The following is an 18,150-nucleotide window of genomic DNA, read 5'->3' as shown; positions in this document are numbered from 1 at the left end:
GTCACTGCTGTGACATCTGTGGCCGGTGAGCCAAGGGCTGCCCACAGGAGGGAGGAGTGACCTCTCACCATCCTTACTCTCTCTGAGCCGTGCGGGGCAGGGACGCCTCTGCCAGGCTCCTTCCTGTTCAGATGGTCGCCAGCCCTCGGCAACTCTTCTGTGGGCCTGAGAAACACTGAGAAGAGAGCTGGCAGCCTCTGGGGCTTCTCCCAGGAGCACGATGAAGGTCCTCCCTGGTCTGAGCACAGCCACGCCTGGCCCCTCACGAAGAGGACTCCCACTGTGCCAGGAACTTTGCAGGGCCTGCCGTCAACTACTAGGATCTGAATCAATGTACATTCTACAATAAACCTGTTGTGGAAAAGGGCCCGTGTGGCACATTAATAAAATGCAGTCTTTTTTAAAAATTTTCATCCAAGTTAGCATCTAGTGTAAGAATGATTTCAGGAGTAGAACCCAGTGCCTCATCCCCTACATATGATACCCAGTGCTCATCCCAACAAGTGTCCTCCTTAATGCCCCTTACTCATTTAGCCCATCTCCCCACCCACCACCCCTCCAGCAACCCTCAGTTTGTTCTCTGTATTTAAGAGTCTCTTATGGTCTGTCCCCCTCCCTGTTTTCATATTTTGCTTCCCCTCCCTTATGTTCATTTGTTTTGTTTCTTCAATTCCACATATGAGTAAAGTCATATTTGTCTTTCTCTGACTCATTCGCTTAGCATAATACCCTCTAGTTCCATCCACATTGTTGCAAATGGCAAGATTTCATTCTTTTTGCTCACCAAGCAATACTCCATAAAATGCAGTCTTAAAGGAAGCCACGCCACTTACTTTGTTTTGTGCACAGACCATAGTTCCATTAAGTGCCGTCCTTTCTCACTTAGGTCATTGGGATTCAGTGTCTGAACCAGCATTCCTCCCGAGGAGACTGTCGTCTACAATACGTACAAGAGAAGTTTATAAGCAAAAATGAACAATACCTTCCCATTCCTATTCTCTGTCAAGCAGCATATTAATTTTCTCAGTGGTGGTGGTAACAAATGGCCACAAACTTAGCGGCTTAAGGCCACACAGACGCGCTCTCTTACAGTTCTGGAGGCCGGAGGTCTGAAATCGAGGTGTCACAGAGCCGTGTTCGCTCTGCAAGTGTTAGGGGAGACCAGTGCCTCGCCTTCCCCGGCTTCCAGGGGCCGCCTGCATTCCTTGCTCATGGCTGCCCTGCCCCAGTGACCTCTTCTTCTCCCGGAAGGAGACCGTCTCCTTCTCCAACTCGCACTCACCTCCCTTCCTTCTGTTGACCCTCGTGCTTATGCTGGGCCCACCTGGATAACCCAGGATACTCCCCCCATCCCAATGTCCTTCATTTAGTCACTTGTGCAAGGTCCCCTTCCCCCATGTAAAGGTGACATAGTGACAGGTCCCAGGAATTAGGACACGGACCTCGGGGGGTGGGAGGTGGTCATTATTCTGCCCACTACCGCAGAGAGAAGGCAGCCTGCGTATATTGCCTTCTCCCTGATTTCTCTGAGCGGGTCATTTTAACCTATTAGGAGGGAACCGGCTCCACGAACCTGTCGTCTCTCATCAGAGCAGCATGCTCTCCAGGAAATGCACCCCCTCACCCTTGACCTGAATGCCTCCCACAGCTGCCCTGCTCTTCAGAGGCCTCCCTTTCCTGACGCTCTGCCCACTCCCAGATGATCATGGGGAAAAGCCTCCGGGGAGGACTGGAGTCTTTAACATTTCTAGTTGCATAGTTCTGCCTCCCTTTTCGCAGGGAATTCGTAGGCTGTGTGTGGGCGGCAGGCAGCCACCCGGCCGTGGCAGGAGGCAGGAGTAGGGGACGCGAAAGTGCTCTTCGGAGCGGGTTCCCAGGAAGCCTCTACTGCCCGGATGAACATTCGGGAATCCTAGTCCACACGCCAGGAGCTCCTTAAGCACGTGTGTCCTCAGAAAGAAGCACCGGACTGACCCTCCTCTTGACCTGGGTCCCTCCCAGCCTTCAGTCAGCGCCTCTCCAGACACACCTCGATGCCGTCCAGGCTGGCACAACACTGCTTGATTTCAGGTGACCAAAGAGAAGGCCCGTGGGCCCACCGGACAAGCTGGCTCTCCCCGTGGGTGTAGACCAAATGTAGGCCCACCGGCTTCCCGTCAGGTACAACGCCAAACCCACAAAACATCCCAAGAGCTCAACTCACCGCTCTGGAGTCGTGTTCTTCCTCCGAGGCAGGGATCAGGGCACTCGTGAGAACACACACACCTGGGGAGGCACAGAGCGCTCGGTGAGGGTGGCAGGGAGCCACCTGGTGCCATGGGGCCCCTCCTGCCAGCGGCCCTGAGGAGGGGTGGGCGGGTGCCTGACGAATGCCAAGTGGCCGCCTGGGCTGCCGTCTCCCTCCCCTCAGAGGGTTTTCAGTCCAAATGCTGTAACTGGCTCCCGGGGGCTACTGCTTCCTTCTCGGGTCCCGTGAGACCTTCCTCTGCCCCCGGACTGGAGCCAAGATGCCTGAGAGCCCCACGTCCAGGGAGGAGGAGGTGCCCACGTTACAGGAAGGGGAGACACAAAGTGTACAACAGTCTACGAGCCCACCGTGTGCAGAGAGTTTCTATGTGCACGTAAGTCTGTCACGTCTGGTCTGTGCGTCGAAAAGGACGAATAGGAAATACAAAATTTAGTAACACTGCTTATGTCCCAAGGGTGGGATGAAGTAAAACGTTGACTTCCTTTGCTACCCATTTCTGCACTATTTGAATTAGAATAGTTTACAACAGGGGCGCCTGGGTGGCGCAGTCGGTTAAGCGTCCGACTTCAGCCAGGTCACGATCTCGCGGTTCGTGAGTTCGAGCCCCGCGTCGGGCTCTGGGCTGATGGCTCAGAGCCTGGAGCCTGTTTCTGATTCTGTGTCTCCCTCTCTCTCTGCCCCTCCCCCGTTCATGCTCTGTCTCTCTCTGTCCCAAAAATAAATAAACGTTGAAAAAAAAAAATTTTAAAAAAAAAGAATAGTTTACAACAAGCACGTAATTCTATGATTATTTCTGTAATCATAAAACGTACATACACACACATTTTTAACAACATGAGAAAAATGCCGTTGAAGTGTGCCTGACACAGAACAATATTCACAATACACAGAATGCGAAGTTACAACAGGGCAGGAGAGCGGAGTCCCATTTCTGTGAGGAAAGGTATCAAAACAGGAAATAGCTGCAAGGATGATACTTTGGTGCACTAAAATGTTTAAAATGCTTATCTTTGAATGGTGGAATTATTGTTTGCCTGTCCTCGTGCCCATCTGTATTGTTTTTCATCGTGAGGGGAGAACAAGTAAGGGTTCCCAGTGCCAGGGCCCTGGGCTCTTTTCTGGGCCACTCCTGGGGGTTTCTGCTTGACCAGTTCCACCCAGTGCTGGACGCACCACCCTGGCAGTGCCCTGCTCAGCACCCAAGCCCGCAGGCGCAGACTCGCACCACGGACAGGGCACCGGGGTGGGCGCCGGGAGCCTGGATTTGGGCCCCCACCAGCAATGGGACCGTGGGCAAGCCACCGTGGCAATTTCGGCCTTGGTTTCTTGTAGAGGGGAGACCGCTGGCCAGCCCACTTCCTAGGGTCAGAGGGTTCTGTGGAGAAATAAAATGCATGTGTGGACCGGAGGGCTCTCGGTGCATGTTTGCTTGTTACTTCGCTTCTGCATCAGCATTGGTAATTCCGGGTTTTGACTTCCATCCCAGACAGCATTCTTCATTGTCCACATCCCAGTTTATTTTTGGAGGGTCCTGCCTTGTGAGTCTGTGGATTCTGAAGTCTCCTGAGGACTCGGGCTCCAACAGCTGTTCCCCTCCATCCAGTGGCCTCAGACACTTCCTTTGTATTCACTGCCAGTGGCTCTCCGTGTGATTTCATTTGCGAGAAGGAGAAAGGCCTTCTGCCAAAAGCTATCTGCCCCATCGGCCTGCCACGGACGGATTGTCATAAATGACTCCTGAGCAAAGGAAATGAATGCTAGAAAGAGGTTCCACACGGCAGGCCTGCAGCCCCCTCCTCTGAGAGGCCCCGCTGCCCGCACCCAGCCAGGCTGAGGGCCGGGCTTGCTCACCCTGCCTGTCCGGGCACACCTCGTCTCTCCTCGCCTTGGACTTGGACGGATGAGAGCCAGGGTGAGCCTGTCTGCACCTCCTCTCCCTACCTGGGAGATAGATGTTGTGTGTTTCGTTGGCTGTTTCATCCCCTATGAGAATACACCTGAACCTTTTTTTTCTTTTTTTCTTTTCTTTCTTTCTTTCTTTTTTTTTTTTTTTTTTTTGGTGCAAAAAGCTAGTTTTATTAAAGCATGGGGAGGACAGGTCCAGTGGGCAGAAAGAGCTGCCAATTTAAACGTTAACAGAGTCTGCTGCAGGAAGATTGGCTGGGCCATTCATCCTGCCAGATACTCTCCTCTAGGGCACAGCCAAGTGGTAGGTGCTTTTTAAAATCTCCTGGAGAGGGACGCCTGGGTAACTCAGTTGGCTAAGCGTCCAGCTTTTTTTTTTTTTTTTTTTTAATTTATTGTCACATTAGCTAACATACAGTGTATACAGTGTAGTCTTGGCTTCGGGAGTAGATTCCCGTGATTCATCGCTTCCATACAACACCCAGTGCTCATCCCAACAAGTGCCCTCCTCAATGCCCATCACCCATTTTCCCCTCTCTGCCTCCCCCCCCACCCGCCACCGCCATCAACCCTCAGTTTGTTCTCTGTATTTAAGAGTCTCTTATGGTTTGCCTCCCTCTCTGTTTGTAACTTATTTTTCCTTCCCTTCCCCCATGGTCTTCTGTTAAGTTTCTCAAATTCCACATATGAGTGAAAACACGATTTCTTTCTTTTCCTGACTGGCTTATTTCATTAGTGTCAAACTCTTGATTTCAGCTCGGGTCGTGATCCTACAGTTCATGAGGTCAAACCCACATCAGGCTCTATGCTGACAGCATGGAGCCTGCTTGGGAGTCTCTCTCTCTCTCTCTCTCTCTCTCTCTCTCTCTCTCTCTGCCCCTCCTCAGCTCACACTCCCTTTCTCTCTCAAAATAAATAGGGGCGCCTGGGTGGCTCAGCAGGTTGAACGTCCAACTTCGGCTCAGGTCATGATCTCACAGTTTGTGAGTTCGAGCCCCGCGTCGGGCTCTGTGCTGACAGCTCAGAGCCTGGAGCCTGCTTTGGATTCTGTGTCTCCCTCTCTCTCTCTGCCCTTCCACTGCTCATGCTCTGTCTCTGCCTCAAAAATAAATAAATATTAAAAAAAATAGTAACTTGAAAAAAAAATCTTTAAAAATATAAATAAATAAACTTAAAAAGAAAAACTCCTGGAGATCCACAGTTTTTAGCCACAGGCCCTCCAAGGGTTTTTCTATCTTTTGAAGCTCTCCCTCAACCCAAGTGCACAAAACGGGTCTTTCCTTGACCTTCTCCCACGCCCACCGCTCCCAAAGGAGCAGATCTGATACATCATTTGCTTCTGTGCGCTTTCTGCCTCCCAGATCACCAGCTTCATCACTACAAAGAACATATGTAGCTCTTCACACAGAGCACACTTTTCTCCTCCCTGAGAAGGAGGTGAACCATCTCTCTTTCTGGCCACAAGCAATTTATAATCCTTGAGCCTCCCAGCCAGGTTGTGGAGGCCCTTCCCGAGTAACTACAGGACAGCAAAGGGAAACACGATAATAATCTGCTAAAAGAATAACATAAAAGTATGTAAGTAATGTATGTGTGTATATGTGTTTGTATGCGTGCATGTGTATAATTTTTTATTAAAAGAATTGAAATCAGGAGACTCCCAAAGAGGTCCGGTGACTTATCCAAGTTCCCAGCAAGTGCATGCGAAGTGGAAAACAAATTGGCAAATCCCCCTTTTCTTGACTCATTAAACCCCGGCTGAGTCCCAGGCAACACAGGTGCCAAGGGAGTGGGAAGGTATCCCATTGTTTGCAAGTATTATTCCCTGAGGATGAACTTGGCCCCGGGAGCTCTTTGCCCCACTTGTCCAGATCCCATCACAGGCCTGTTGCTAATCCCCACCCCCAACGTGAGCCAATGTCATTCTCCTCTCCCAAAGCTCTTCAACATCCTGGGCTTCCAACTGAATTAAGCAACAAACAAACAAAAAACCCAAAAAACAAAAACAAAAAACTCGTTGGCCTGATGTAGTAGACTTCTTGTGGAGAGGTACCCCATCCTGAGGGGTGGGCCCGCATCCTGTCTAAATCAACAAACACATAATGAAGTTGTTACCCTGGGCCAGGCACTGTGTTTGTCCCATCTGGCCTCGAGCCTCCCTCACCCAAGAATGTGGAAACAGAACCCTGGAACCGAGTGCAGGTTGACTCAATGGTGCCATATTTGGCCAGTGTGCATGGAAAAGCAGAGCGAGTCTGTCTGCAGAAGGGGAGAGAGTGAAGCAGTTGTGATGAGTCTGTGGACAACGGTCCCAGAGAAGGGAGAAGTTTACCCTAGTTCCTCATAGCAGTCCTGTCCTGTCCCTGACGCCCCCAAAGCCCAGCTGTGCCTCTGCCACAGAGTTCTGTGAGGACTGTCCTGTAGCCCACCAACAAATTCTTTTTGACTCTTCAGCTTGAGTGGGTTCCTGTTACTTGTAACCTGACAATCCTTAAGACACAGCTTGTCTCAGCCAGGAAGTCTGCCAGTTCCTCTGTGCTAATCAGCTACCTTTCAAAATAACAGTATCCAGGTACTGCTAGGGCACTGTTGAAAATGGCTAATGGGTGCTTTTGGTCACTCATTTGAGTGTAGACCAGTTTGGTAACTTCCTTTCCTCCAAGACTGACCAGATAGGATCAGGGACATTTGGGGGATTCAGAGTTTTGATGCAAAAAATGGAAGGAGGGAAGGGAAGGGAAGGGAAGGGAAGGGAAGGGAAGGGAAGGGAAGGGAAGAAGAAAGGAAAGAAAGAAGGAAGGAAGGAAGGAAGGAGGAAAAGAAAGGAAAAAAAGGGGAAGAAGGAAGGAGATATTTTAAGGGAGGCAATCCTGGGTGTAGGGAAGGCACCTTCAGATACTGGAAAATGTGCTCAAGGTTAGTCCTGCTCCCAGTAATAAGGAAAATAATTCATTATCATTAGGACTCATTAGTATTTTTAATTTACACAATGCCTTCCTTCCAAGGAACTCATTATGTTGATGGAGGTTCATTATAAGAAAGAGATTTGGGAGTGGAATTTATGTTGGACATAGTCTTCTAAATATGGCAACAAGGACCTTTATTACATGGGTACATGACTTGAAGCAAAGCTCTCTCTATAAGCTAATTAGGAAGGGATGTAAAGCTGTGTCACGTCTGGGTGATGCTGAAGGAGAGATGTACCGCTCCCTTAAAGCTTACTATAAAACCATATTCCCATCCAAATATTAAATTCATTACACTTGAAACTAATATGATCTTGTACATCAATTATACCTCAAAGAAATCGTGCTGCTCCTAAAATCATAAAATATCCTGAGTTTGATATATTTGAATAGCATTAAAGTTAGTTATTGCTTGATGAGAAAACCGTATTGTAAATTTTACATTTTAGCACAGGAAAACGGACAGGTGTTTCTATTCGGAAACCTGCAAAGCCAGCTTGAATAGAGCCACGCTGGTTATGAGCCAGGGGCTATCTGCCACCGGCTGGACTACCCACTGGACAAAGAACTTTGCTCTGGTTCTGGGAGGTTACTGGTGCAGATTTTAAAGGAGCGGACTCCTCCCCTGGTGGATCCCATCTGGTACTTCTCCACTTGTGCGGTAATAAGATGTCCCGTCGTGCTCCTGGGAGCCTCACACACTGACCTTACACATCGCATAAAGACTGTTTCAAAGGTCATACAACCCGGGGAAGCCAGCCGCACAGGTTGTTGCAGAAAACGAGGCACCAGGAGGCATTCATGCTGTCAGCCTCTTAGGGGGTATTCTTGGTTTGGGGTCAGACCACAGTGAGGGGGAGTCAGACTTTTCCCTTTGCCCCCAACCTCAACTCATCCTCTCCATCCAGTTCCGTTCATTCAGTGAGTATTTATCAAGGGCCTGCTCAATGGCAGCCCCAGCGCTAAGTACGAGGGGTACTGTGAGGGCCCCTGGCCTTCGCGTTCACCAAGCGTAAGCAGGCTGTTGCGTAATTAACTCACACTCACTGTTCGGGTCGGTGCCGTGATGGAAGAGTGTGTGCAGGCCGTCACGAGCACATGAGGCGGTGTGGGAGTGGTGTGGGGGCCCACGTTAGCAATGAGGTGGCATCTAAGATTTACAGGAGAGGTGGGAACAAGCTGTGAGGGTATTGGGAAGGGGTGAGGGTGGGGAGGAGGGTGCTCCGGTGTGAAGCACGGCCTGGGCAAAGAGGTCCTGAGGTTGCAGGGCTCAACCAAGGGGGGCTGAAGCTGTGTGAGCGAGGTGGAGAGTGAGGCCTGGTAAGGCTGGAGCCTTGGAGGCCAACGCCAACGACACGGAGCTTTAATGACACCAAGGGCTGATCTGAGGCAGAATGAAACATATTTGCATTTTTAAGGGTCATTCTGCCAGCTTTGTGGAGGAAGCCACCAAGGGTGGGGGAGGGCATGAGAGGGCACTGAGAGCCCTAGTATTACTGCTTGTGTCTCAGTGACCGAGGGGCTTGGGCAGTGGTAGCGTGGAGATAAAGAGAGGCAGACAGATTGGAGGCATGTGATAGAGACTCATTCAAATCAACTACGTACAGGAGGGGAGGAAGGGGAGGTGTCAAGGATGAGCAAGAGGGTGGACGGTCATGCCATCCACTGAGGTTGGCTCAACGAGAGAAGGAAGAGATCAGTGAGGAAGACTAACACCTGGATTTTGGACATGCTGAGTAGGAGGCATTTGAGACACGAGCTGGGAGCTCCGAAGAGAGACCTGGGCTGCATGCAGACCACTGGGGGACCAGGGCACGTGACAGCACGTGGGGCCACGGCCAGGGGTGAGATTCTCACAGAGAGTGCGGGGGGAGAAAAGAGGAGGCCAGGATTGGGCTGGGAGGGACTGCAGCATTTCAAGGTCACGCAGAGAAACTGCAGCCAGCTCAGGAGTTTGGGGAGGACTGAGCAGGGACGGGAGGGGCCGCAGACATAGGAGTGGAGTCACAGAGCCCATGTGGACAGTGCTCCCCGTGAGCCCAGACAGCCACGGCAAGTGCCGCTGGGAGTCAGGCAGGCTGAGAACGGAGGCACATCCTCTGGGTTTGGCAACACAAGGGTCACAGGTGACCTTGGCGAGGGCCACCAACAGTTGGGGAGAAAGCCAGGATGGAGTGGTTTCGGGTGAATGGGAAGGGAGGAAGGGAAGAGAGAGGCCAGCAGCAGGGAAGGAGAGGAGGAGCAGGGTGTGGAGCAGGGACTCATCCCAGCTTGCCCAGCACTCCCCCAGCTTTGGCACTGAAAGTCCTCCATGCTGGGAACGCACTTAGTCCCGCGGAAATCCAGACAGCTAGTCGCCATAACGTGGAGTCTAGCAAAGTTATTGTGCTTGTCATTTTTAGACACGGAAATGGACATTTGTGAATGCTAACGGGAAGGATCCACCTGAGGGAGGAGTCGCGGTCACCTGTCCAAAGGTTCCACGTTGCTCACACAGAAGTGAAAAGGCTGTCACTTCCTCATCCTCCCCAGGCCATCCAAGGTCCAAGCCCCAAGGTGCGCAGGCAAAACCAGTGTTTCTGGTGCAAGATGACTGAATTTGCTCCCTGCAGTCACATCGAGGGAGGCTCTTGCCTACCACCCTGGGGACACAATGAGAGCACCTGCTTTACAGCAGGGAGAACCTGGGTGTGGGCACTGGGGCCTCTGCTCATTGAAAGTATGAAGGTGCTTCTTTGGGATTTTGTTTGTAAAATTCCCCTAAATGAGGGCCGGGTAGAACTCCTTTAAAAACAACAGCTGAATCCCAGCTAGGTAATCAGATGAGGCTCCCGACCCACAGGCCAGGAGGCGTTCCAAGCACAACGCTGACTTCCTAGACTGGGACAGAGAGACCAGGGGAGCAGTCCTTGCGGAGCCCAGGGAAGGCCTGGCCCCGCCCTGAGTGCCACAGCAGCCCAGACGCCCCTACCCCCATGGCAGGTGGGGAGATCCAAGCACCAAGTGGTTTTTGGGCCTCATCCAAAGCAGCCTCGGATACCTGGCAGAAAACCAAAAGCCAATGGGCAAATGACCTCTGACTTTTGGGCTCATGCGTTCTCTTTCCTGAGACTCCCCAGGGCAGCCGAAGACCAAGAACCTCAGGGCTCCAGAATCCTTCTGGGTGTGGGCGGCGGAGGGGGGCTCCTCAACCCCACCGATCAATCTTGTGGGGTGAAATGTAGAAATAAAACTAATGAGCTGGGGCTTGCTCTAGATGATAGTAAAATATACTGCGAATAATTAGAACATAACAGAACATAGAACATAATAATTAGTAGTCAGATCCGTGGAACAGACAGAAGCAACTTAACGAGAATTTGGTATATGATAAAGATGGGATCACGACTCAAAAGGAAGGAAAGCACATGTAGTAAATAAGCAGTGTTGTGTGACATTGTTTATTAAGAATACAAAGGAGAGGGGCGCCTGGGTGGCGCAGTCGGTTAAGCATCCGACTTCAGCCAGGTCACGATCTCGCGGTCCGTGAGTTCGAGCCCCGCGTCGGGCTCTGGGCTGATGGCTCAGAGCCTGGAGCCTGCTTCCGATTCTGTGTCTCCCTCTCTCTCTGCGCCTCTCCTGTTCATGCTCTGTCTCTCTCTGTCCCAAAAATAAATAAACGTTGAAAAAGAATACAAAGGAGAGTGGGGCGCCTGGGTGGCTCAGTCGGTTAAGTGACTGATTTCGGCTCAGGTCATGATCTCACGGTTTGTGGGTTCAAGCCCCGCGTCAGGCTGTGTACTGACAGCTCAGAGCCTGGAGCCTGCTTCGGATTCTGTGTCTCCCATCTCTCTCTGCCCCTCCCCTGCTTGCAGTCTGCCTCTCTCTCTCAAAAACAAACATTAAAAAAAATTAAGAATATAAGGGAGAGAACATGAAAGAGAGAAATAAATTTTTTAAAAGGCTCCTTACCTACCTTATTCCAAAAAGACTTCTAGGTGCATTAAAAAGCTAAGAAAATGTTAGAGGAAAATGGGGGTGGGGAGAGAACCATGTAACTAAATTATTTAGACTAACAAGGGATTTTTTAATCCTAAAAGTGAATAAATCAGTCTTAATGGTAAATATACAGCCTGACCTCATAAAAAAATTGAACTTCTGTGTGGCAAACCAAAACATAAAAAAAAAAAAAAAAATTAAAAAGCAATTTGCCCAACAGGGGAGGGGGAAGGGGAGCACTTGCAATAAATATGCCAAAGAAGACTTATAAAGAAAGTTTAAGAGATAACAATCTCAATAGAAGAATGGGCAAAGGACATGAACAGACAAGTAGCAAAAGAAATACAAATGGTCAATAAACTACCACCACCAACTCCAATATCACTAGTAACCAAAGAAATGCAAAGAAAAATAAGATGCCATATCTCATCCATCAGTTTTACAAAGCTCACTCACTTGAGAACAACAGAAAGTAAAAAACACAAGCACTTCCAGTGCTGGGGGGAATATAAATTGGTACATTTTTTTCTGGAGGGTAATGTGGTTACTACAGATCCAAGTCTTAAAAATGCTCACACACTAAGTCTCTGTAATTTCACCACCAGGGATCCATTCTACGGCAGTAACCAAAGACAAGCAAAAACGTATGTACAAAAGCATTTATCACCGAGTCATTTTCAATAGTGAGAAATTAGAAGCAAGCTAAATATCCCATACGAGGGGGTTAATTAAATAAATCATGAAACATTCATACAATGGAATATATTCTGAATAGAAGTGACACTTTAAAGGATATTAAATGACATGAGAAAACACTTAAAATACAGTGGTTAAGTGGAAAAACCTAGGACTCAGAATGATACATATCACGTGGTTCCAAGGGGAGAGCAGGGGACAAGCATAGAAAAAGGCTTAGAGAAATAGACCAAAAATGTTAACAATGGCTATAGCTTAATGATGGAATTACAGGAGAGTTTTCTGTTACTCTTGCATATTTTTATTTCCCTATTTTCTAAATGAATACTCATCTGTTTTAAGATTAGGAAAAAAAAAAAAAGGTTATCTTGAATAAATGCCTCCTCCCCTCCCCTTCCCTCTACACACAAAGTCTGAAGACAGCACCTACTAAGATGAGCACAGATCCCTCGGTTCACTTAGCTGTGAGCTGGACCCCTAAAGGAATATGGCCTAAAGGAATGAAAGAAAGGAGACAGATGTTTAGAGGGAGGGGAGATGGGGAGAATAAAGGAGGTAGCTAGGGATGGTCCAGAATGTGGAATGATGCTGAGGCCCACACTGGCCTTGCTGGGGCCTGGATGTTACTCTTGCATCCATTAATTTGATTTTTTAGAGAGATCAGAAGAATCTGGGCACTTTGGGGTCCAGACTCCATTGTAGCCGGATGGTGGCCCTCTCCTTCTCCATCCTCCTGTCCCCTTCCCTTTCATTGGCTTCTTAGGGGAAAGGCAGTGCAGAGACAATTCTAGGACAGTGATGATGATGGAGGAACAACAGGAACCCCAGGGAGGTACTGGGGCTGGCTGCTCATTGTTTGTGACTACTGTCCCCATCCCGTTTTTCCCAGAACCACATGGGCTCTCGGGAAACACAAAATTTGGGGTCAAGCTGTTCTCCTGGACTGAAAGGTGGCCATTTTCTCCTTTACCAGCTGTCGTGTACCCCAATGTCCTTGGCGCAGGCAGACCAGGAAGGGACCTCCCTGGTCTCCGCACAGCACAGCATGGGAGGTGTTTCTGCATTTATTCCTCACCAACGATGCTTCTGAACACCTGCTACTGTGTGTTCTGGGTGTGCTGGGTGACCTGGGCTCAAAGCTGAAGAAAATAAAGTCCCCCTTCTAGGAGCTCATTGATTACTAAAAAGAGGCACCAAGAAACAACCGTAATAAATCATCTGCTTCTAAGAAATGGACTCACTACCTGCCAGACATGTGCTGAGAGTTACAATGCTTTTCTTTCTTTTTTCTTTCATATATACAAATACACACACACACACACACACACACACACACACACACAGTTGACCCTTGAACAATGCAGTATCAGGGGCACTGACCCCCACCATGCAGTCAAAAATCCAGGTATAATTTGACTCCCCCCAAACTGAACTACTGTTGGCCTGCTGTTGACTGGAAGCCTTACTGATAATTTGGAACAGTCAATTAACGCATATTTTGTATATGTATTACACACTGTATTCTTGTAATAAATTAAGCTATAAAAAATAAAATATTATTAAGAAAATCATAAGGAAGAAAAAGTATATTTACAGTCCTATACTGGAGTTATTGAAAAACATCCACACATAAGTGGACCAGTACAGTTTGAACCTGCGTTGCCCAAGGGCCAAATGTACGTTTAAATTTTTTTTACATACAGTAAAACTCTGCATCTGTGTGTGTGTGTGTGTGTGTGTGCGTGTGTGTGCACATGCGCGCACGTGCACAGTTCTGAATTTTTGTAAATGCATAGGGTTGGGTAACTGCATTAGATTCAGAACAGTTCCTTCAGCCAAATATTCCCTCATAGTCGTCCCCCACCCACCCCAACCACCCTGTAGCCATTGATGCATTCTCTGTCCCTATGGCTCGCCTTTTCCAGAATGTCACATAAATCATACAAGTATGTATCCTTTTGAGTCTGGCTTGACTTTTGCCAGTTCATTCAAGATTCATCCACATTGTTGCATCCATCAGTATTTTGTTCCTTTTTATTGTTGAATAGCATTCCATTGTGTGGAAGTCCCCCCCCCTCCTTTATCTATGCACCAGCTGAAGGACATCTGGGTTGTTTCCAGTTTGGGGTGATTATGAATAAAAATAAAGCTGCTTAAACATTCATGTGCCTGTTTTTGTGTGCACGTGAGTAATTTCTCTTGGGCAAGTAATTTACAATTCTCTCTTTAATCCTCACCTCTAGCCTGCAAAAGCATCACTATCCGCATTTTACAGAATGGGAACATGAGGCGTGGACAGGTTTGTACATTGTGCACAAAGGGCTGGAGGACCTGGACTGTGGTTCAGCCGACACAGACCAAGCGCCTCCTAATGGCCAGGCAGTGTCTGCCCTCAAGGATTTCTGCTCTGCGCAAGAACCAACCTGTCAACAGGCGATTCCTGTCATGCAACAGGTTCCCAGAAGGCACTATGGAAGCCAAGAGGTGGAGCACCTGACTAAGCTCTGTGCTGGGGTTGTGCCCAGTTGAGTCACAGAGAAGCAAAAGTTAACCAGGAGGAGGACATTCCAGGCAGAGGGACAGCAGGGATGAAGACTTGGAGACATAAAACTGTTAGTGGCATTTTCCAAAATTAATGGGCTGACTGGTAGAGGATCCACGTGGGAAAAAAATAGGAAATATTTTTGGGCAGGTAGGTGGGGTATGACAACAGAGGACTTTAATTCCAGGTTAAAGGGTTTGGATATTAAAACAATGCTAGCTGACATGTCTAGAGTACTTATTATCTCCCAGATTCTGTGCCTCTCTGGGAGGCTTGAAGATCTGTGAGCCGGAAGGAGGTCTTTGAAGCAAAATGGTGCATGGGTAAAACTCAGGGTAAAGATTATTGACAAGTAAAAATGCCTGGTACCAAACACATGCGGTGTCTAAGGAAACATTCTCCCCTGGCAGTGCTGTTCTTTGCTTTCCTCTTTGCTTTGCACCCTAGCTCACTTCATGGATGAAAAGAGAACTTACTGTATGGCTACTGAAATTGCTTACGTGTCTAATTCCCCCACTAGACCAGGAGCCCCTTCAATTTCTGAGTCCTCATCACTGACCACAGTGTGTGCTATATAGCAGGTGATCTCTGAATGTTTACTGAACAAATAAAGTATTTTGTTCATTAAGTATTTCGGTTAATAAATAGTTACCACATCAAACTCAGATCACCTATTTCCAAAGAATTAGAATGTAATAAAACAGGCCTTGTGGAAGAATATTGTCAACAATAATTCACCTTCTTTTCCCCACCTCCATGGAGGAGTATGCTCCCTGACTTCTGGTTTGGGGCTCTGTGAAGTGACTTGCATCAGCCAACTGGATACTAGCAGATGTGAATCCGGCAGGGGCTTGAAAGTGCTTGCATACTTGGACCTCTGCTATCACCATGGGAACAAATCCTGGTCAGCCTAGGATGATGTGAGACATTTGGGACATACTCTTCCTTTCACGCTCTGTGAAAGGAAGATGTGAGACATTTGGGACATACTCCAGATCTCACCTGCTGCTTTGAGACACGCTGCTAAACCCAGCTGAGATTAGCCCAGTAGACCTGCAGAAGAGTCAGCAAAAAGTACATGCTTGTTTTGTAGGTCTCTGAGATTTTGGAATTGTTTGTTATGTAGCAATAACTGACAGATACAACCCAATACTAAAAATGCACCAACTATAATTTAGTTGTCCTTTGTTTAGTAAGGTAAGTCACAGACTGTGGTTTCAGAGTACTTCTGACTCTCCGTTTCCTCATCTCGAAAATCTGTACAGGTGTTACGAGGATTGAGTGAGGTGACCCAAGAATGTGTGCCATTATTATTATTATTATTATTATTATTATTATTGAGGTGTTTCTGGACTTTGAGTCCCTGCCTTAAACAGCAGTATCCACTGCGTGTGGGGATATGCCAGTGAGCAGAGAGCTCCAGATCACCGAATGTCAAGTGACAGAACACTTAACTGTACAGCAACGTATGTCCTTCAGAATGACCTACGCTGAACTCCCCCACCTTCTGCCAGAGAACTAAGGCACCACTGCCTGTTTATTACAGTCAGTTAGTTGATGACGCAGCTGTCCTGGAGGAGGTAGAGTCAGTGTCCTCGTCCTGTGTCCTGCGGCGTGAGCGAGGCTAAGATGTGGTGGATTTAATGCGCTAACGCTCAGGCTGTGGCGGGCTGCCAGCAGAGCACTTAGCACGGCCCCCCCTCCCCTCCCATCTGTCTTCACTCCAATGGACGCTTAATGCCACTGCATGCTAACAGGCAAAGAGCATAGGATGTGAGAACACCCAAAACACAGGGGCGAGAAGAACAACCAAACAGAACCTGTCTCACGAGACCACTTTGCCTCCTCGGTCCATCCGCCCACAGATCTACCCAGAGTAGCTCATTTTGTCCCACCAAAGGGCAAACTATGAAGATCTCCCCACGCCCCACCTACCCCCACAGAAGGTTAAGGAGAATTCTTTCCGTACTTAATCAAATTCATACACTGTGATGTCTCCACAAACGGCCACCTGCAGGCATGGGCTCTGACAGCCCTCCAGCTTCCAAATCCTCAGGATCTGGTGATAAATTCTGCAAAGACTGGTGCTGTCCTGTCCTCAGAGTGTCAGGAACCTACCGGTGTTTGGCTGGGGATTGGAAACGTTTCTAGAGGCCCAGCAGACTCAGAGAAAACAACCCATCCCACGTTACATAATCGGGCCAGGAAAACATGTTTCATATTAGGGAGGCAGCCAGCAATTTCCTAGGACTCAGACAGAGGTCTGGGTTGTTCCTTTGGCTCTGGACCTGTTCAGAATGACAGTATTTTAACCTCTCTGTATCTCCTCATCTGTGAGCACAGACACATGAAGCTGCCCCCTCTGTCCTTAACATGCTGCTTTGTATACTGTACCCTGTCTTCCACTCCGGAGACGATGAATACATATCAAAGCCCGAGAATTATTATGCGTCTCAGAGAGGCTGGGAAGATCAATAAGATGTTTCAACACAAAGAGGAAATGAAAATGAAGAGATATCAAGGTCCTCAGAAGCAGACCAGATCCATACAAAAGTACAACAGAACCAGCTGTACAATCAAAAAGGCAGTCCCCTTAGACTGTGACACCCGGCTGCATGCTCTGTGAATGCAGATTCCCAGCTGCCCGCCAAGCGATGCCCCAGCCCGCCCGTCATCCCCCTGGCAGGACCGCTCACCTCCCTCCCTGTGCTCCCTTAGCACCTACTTCACCGTAATACAGGGGGAAAAGGCTGCTGGGGGCAGAACTGCATCCTGTTCATGGGCTGCGGAGGCAGACAGACCTGGGTTCAAATTCTGGCTCCCCCACTTGACCTCCGGAAAGCGATTCAACCTCTCTCGGCCTGTTTCTTCATCTGGGATGTAGAGGTAAGAATACCTCTGTCACAGGATGGTCACCAGGGTTAAATGACTATGTATGGGCAATACTCCCCAATGTCCGGCGCACGGTCAGTGCCCAGCAGAATTCTGTTGGACGGAGGGTGGGTAAGCAGCAGGGCTGACTTCTTCCATGTGGTCTCACAGGCCCCTGACCTTTGAAGGGCCTCCCCGTTTGGTTGATGCTCTGTTGACGGTGTACTGCAATTCCTAATTTTTGAGTATGGGTGCCATATTTTTGTTTGTCACTGGGCCCCACAAATCATAAAGCTGGTCCTGCTGAGCAGCCCCCCAGAGGCCAGCTGTGGCTCTCCGGGCATCTTTGCCACCCTATAAAGTTATAAGGCAAAACCCACATGACCCCACATTTGGGTTCGGTACTTCGGGCAAAGATACTACATTTGGAACAAAATCAAAGAGAATATTTTGTACTAAACTCCACATCATTTTATGACAAGCTTCTAGGTATTGGTTTAAAAAAAAAAAAAAAAGCAGCCTCACCACTGGGGAGAAAGGTCCTTCCCGACTCCCACCATTTCCTTCCTCATGGAGAGAGGGTGGTGATTCTGCCCTCCCTCAGCCCCCTCTTCCCTCTGCCCAGGATAGGCAGAGCCATTATCAATAATCAATTTAGTATACTTGGGAGCAACAAACGGGGCATGCTCAGCTCTGCTCCCCACTTTCTCCTCTTCCTGGGCAGGAGAAGGTAGAGTCTGTCCTAGGCCAGCCAGCTGTGACAAGGGAAGTGGGTCTCCTTCCTGGGCGCGATAGTAGGAAACCCATTTGGCTCTCACACCGCACCACGCCCTACAACTAGCCTTGCTTGGTAACAGCAGTGATATATATGCTGGCTTTCAGTTACTATTCCACTGTCTCCTCAACTTGTTCAGTTCTTGAGTGGGAAGAGGGTTGCTATTTAA

At 48.7% G+C, this 18,150-nt stretch overlaps 1 protein-coding gene across 1 annotated transcript in view; it reads right to left on the bottom strand.

Annotated features, from left to right (window-relative positions):
- Positions 1-752: 752 nt before the first annotated feature.
- DHRS12 (dehydrogenase/reductase 12) overlaps positions 753-18,150 on the bottom strand; it is a 33,277-nt gene continuing 15,879 nt past the window's right edge. Inside the window, 4 exon segments of the mRNA XM_047074777.1 lie at positions 753-880; positions 883-937; positions 2,204-2,265; positions 14,808-14,830. Of these exon segments, the coding sequence (XP_046930733.1) occupies positions 768-880; positions 883-937; positions 2,204-2,265; positions 14,808-14,830 (253 nt within the window). The 3' untranslated portion in view covers positions 753-767.

The sequence above is a fragment of the Lynx rufus genome, unplaced genomic scaffold (genome assembly GCF_022079265.1).
Source record: "Lynx rufus isolate CCGP_SWC_20201006 ecotype Redwood Valley unplaced genomic scaffold, mLynRuf1.p SCAF_1, whole genome shotgun sequence".
Lineage (NCBI taxonomy): Eukaryota > Metazoa > Chordata > Mammalia > Carnivora > Felidae > Lynx > Lynx rufus.
Note: the sequence above shows the minus strand (reverse complement) of the source record. Positions and strands in the feature narration are given on the sequence as shown.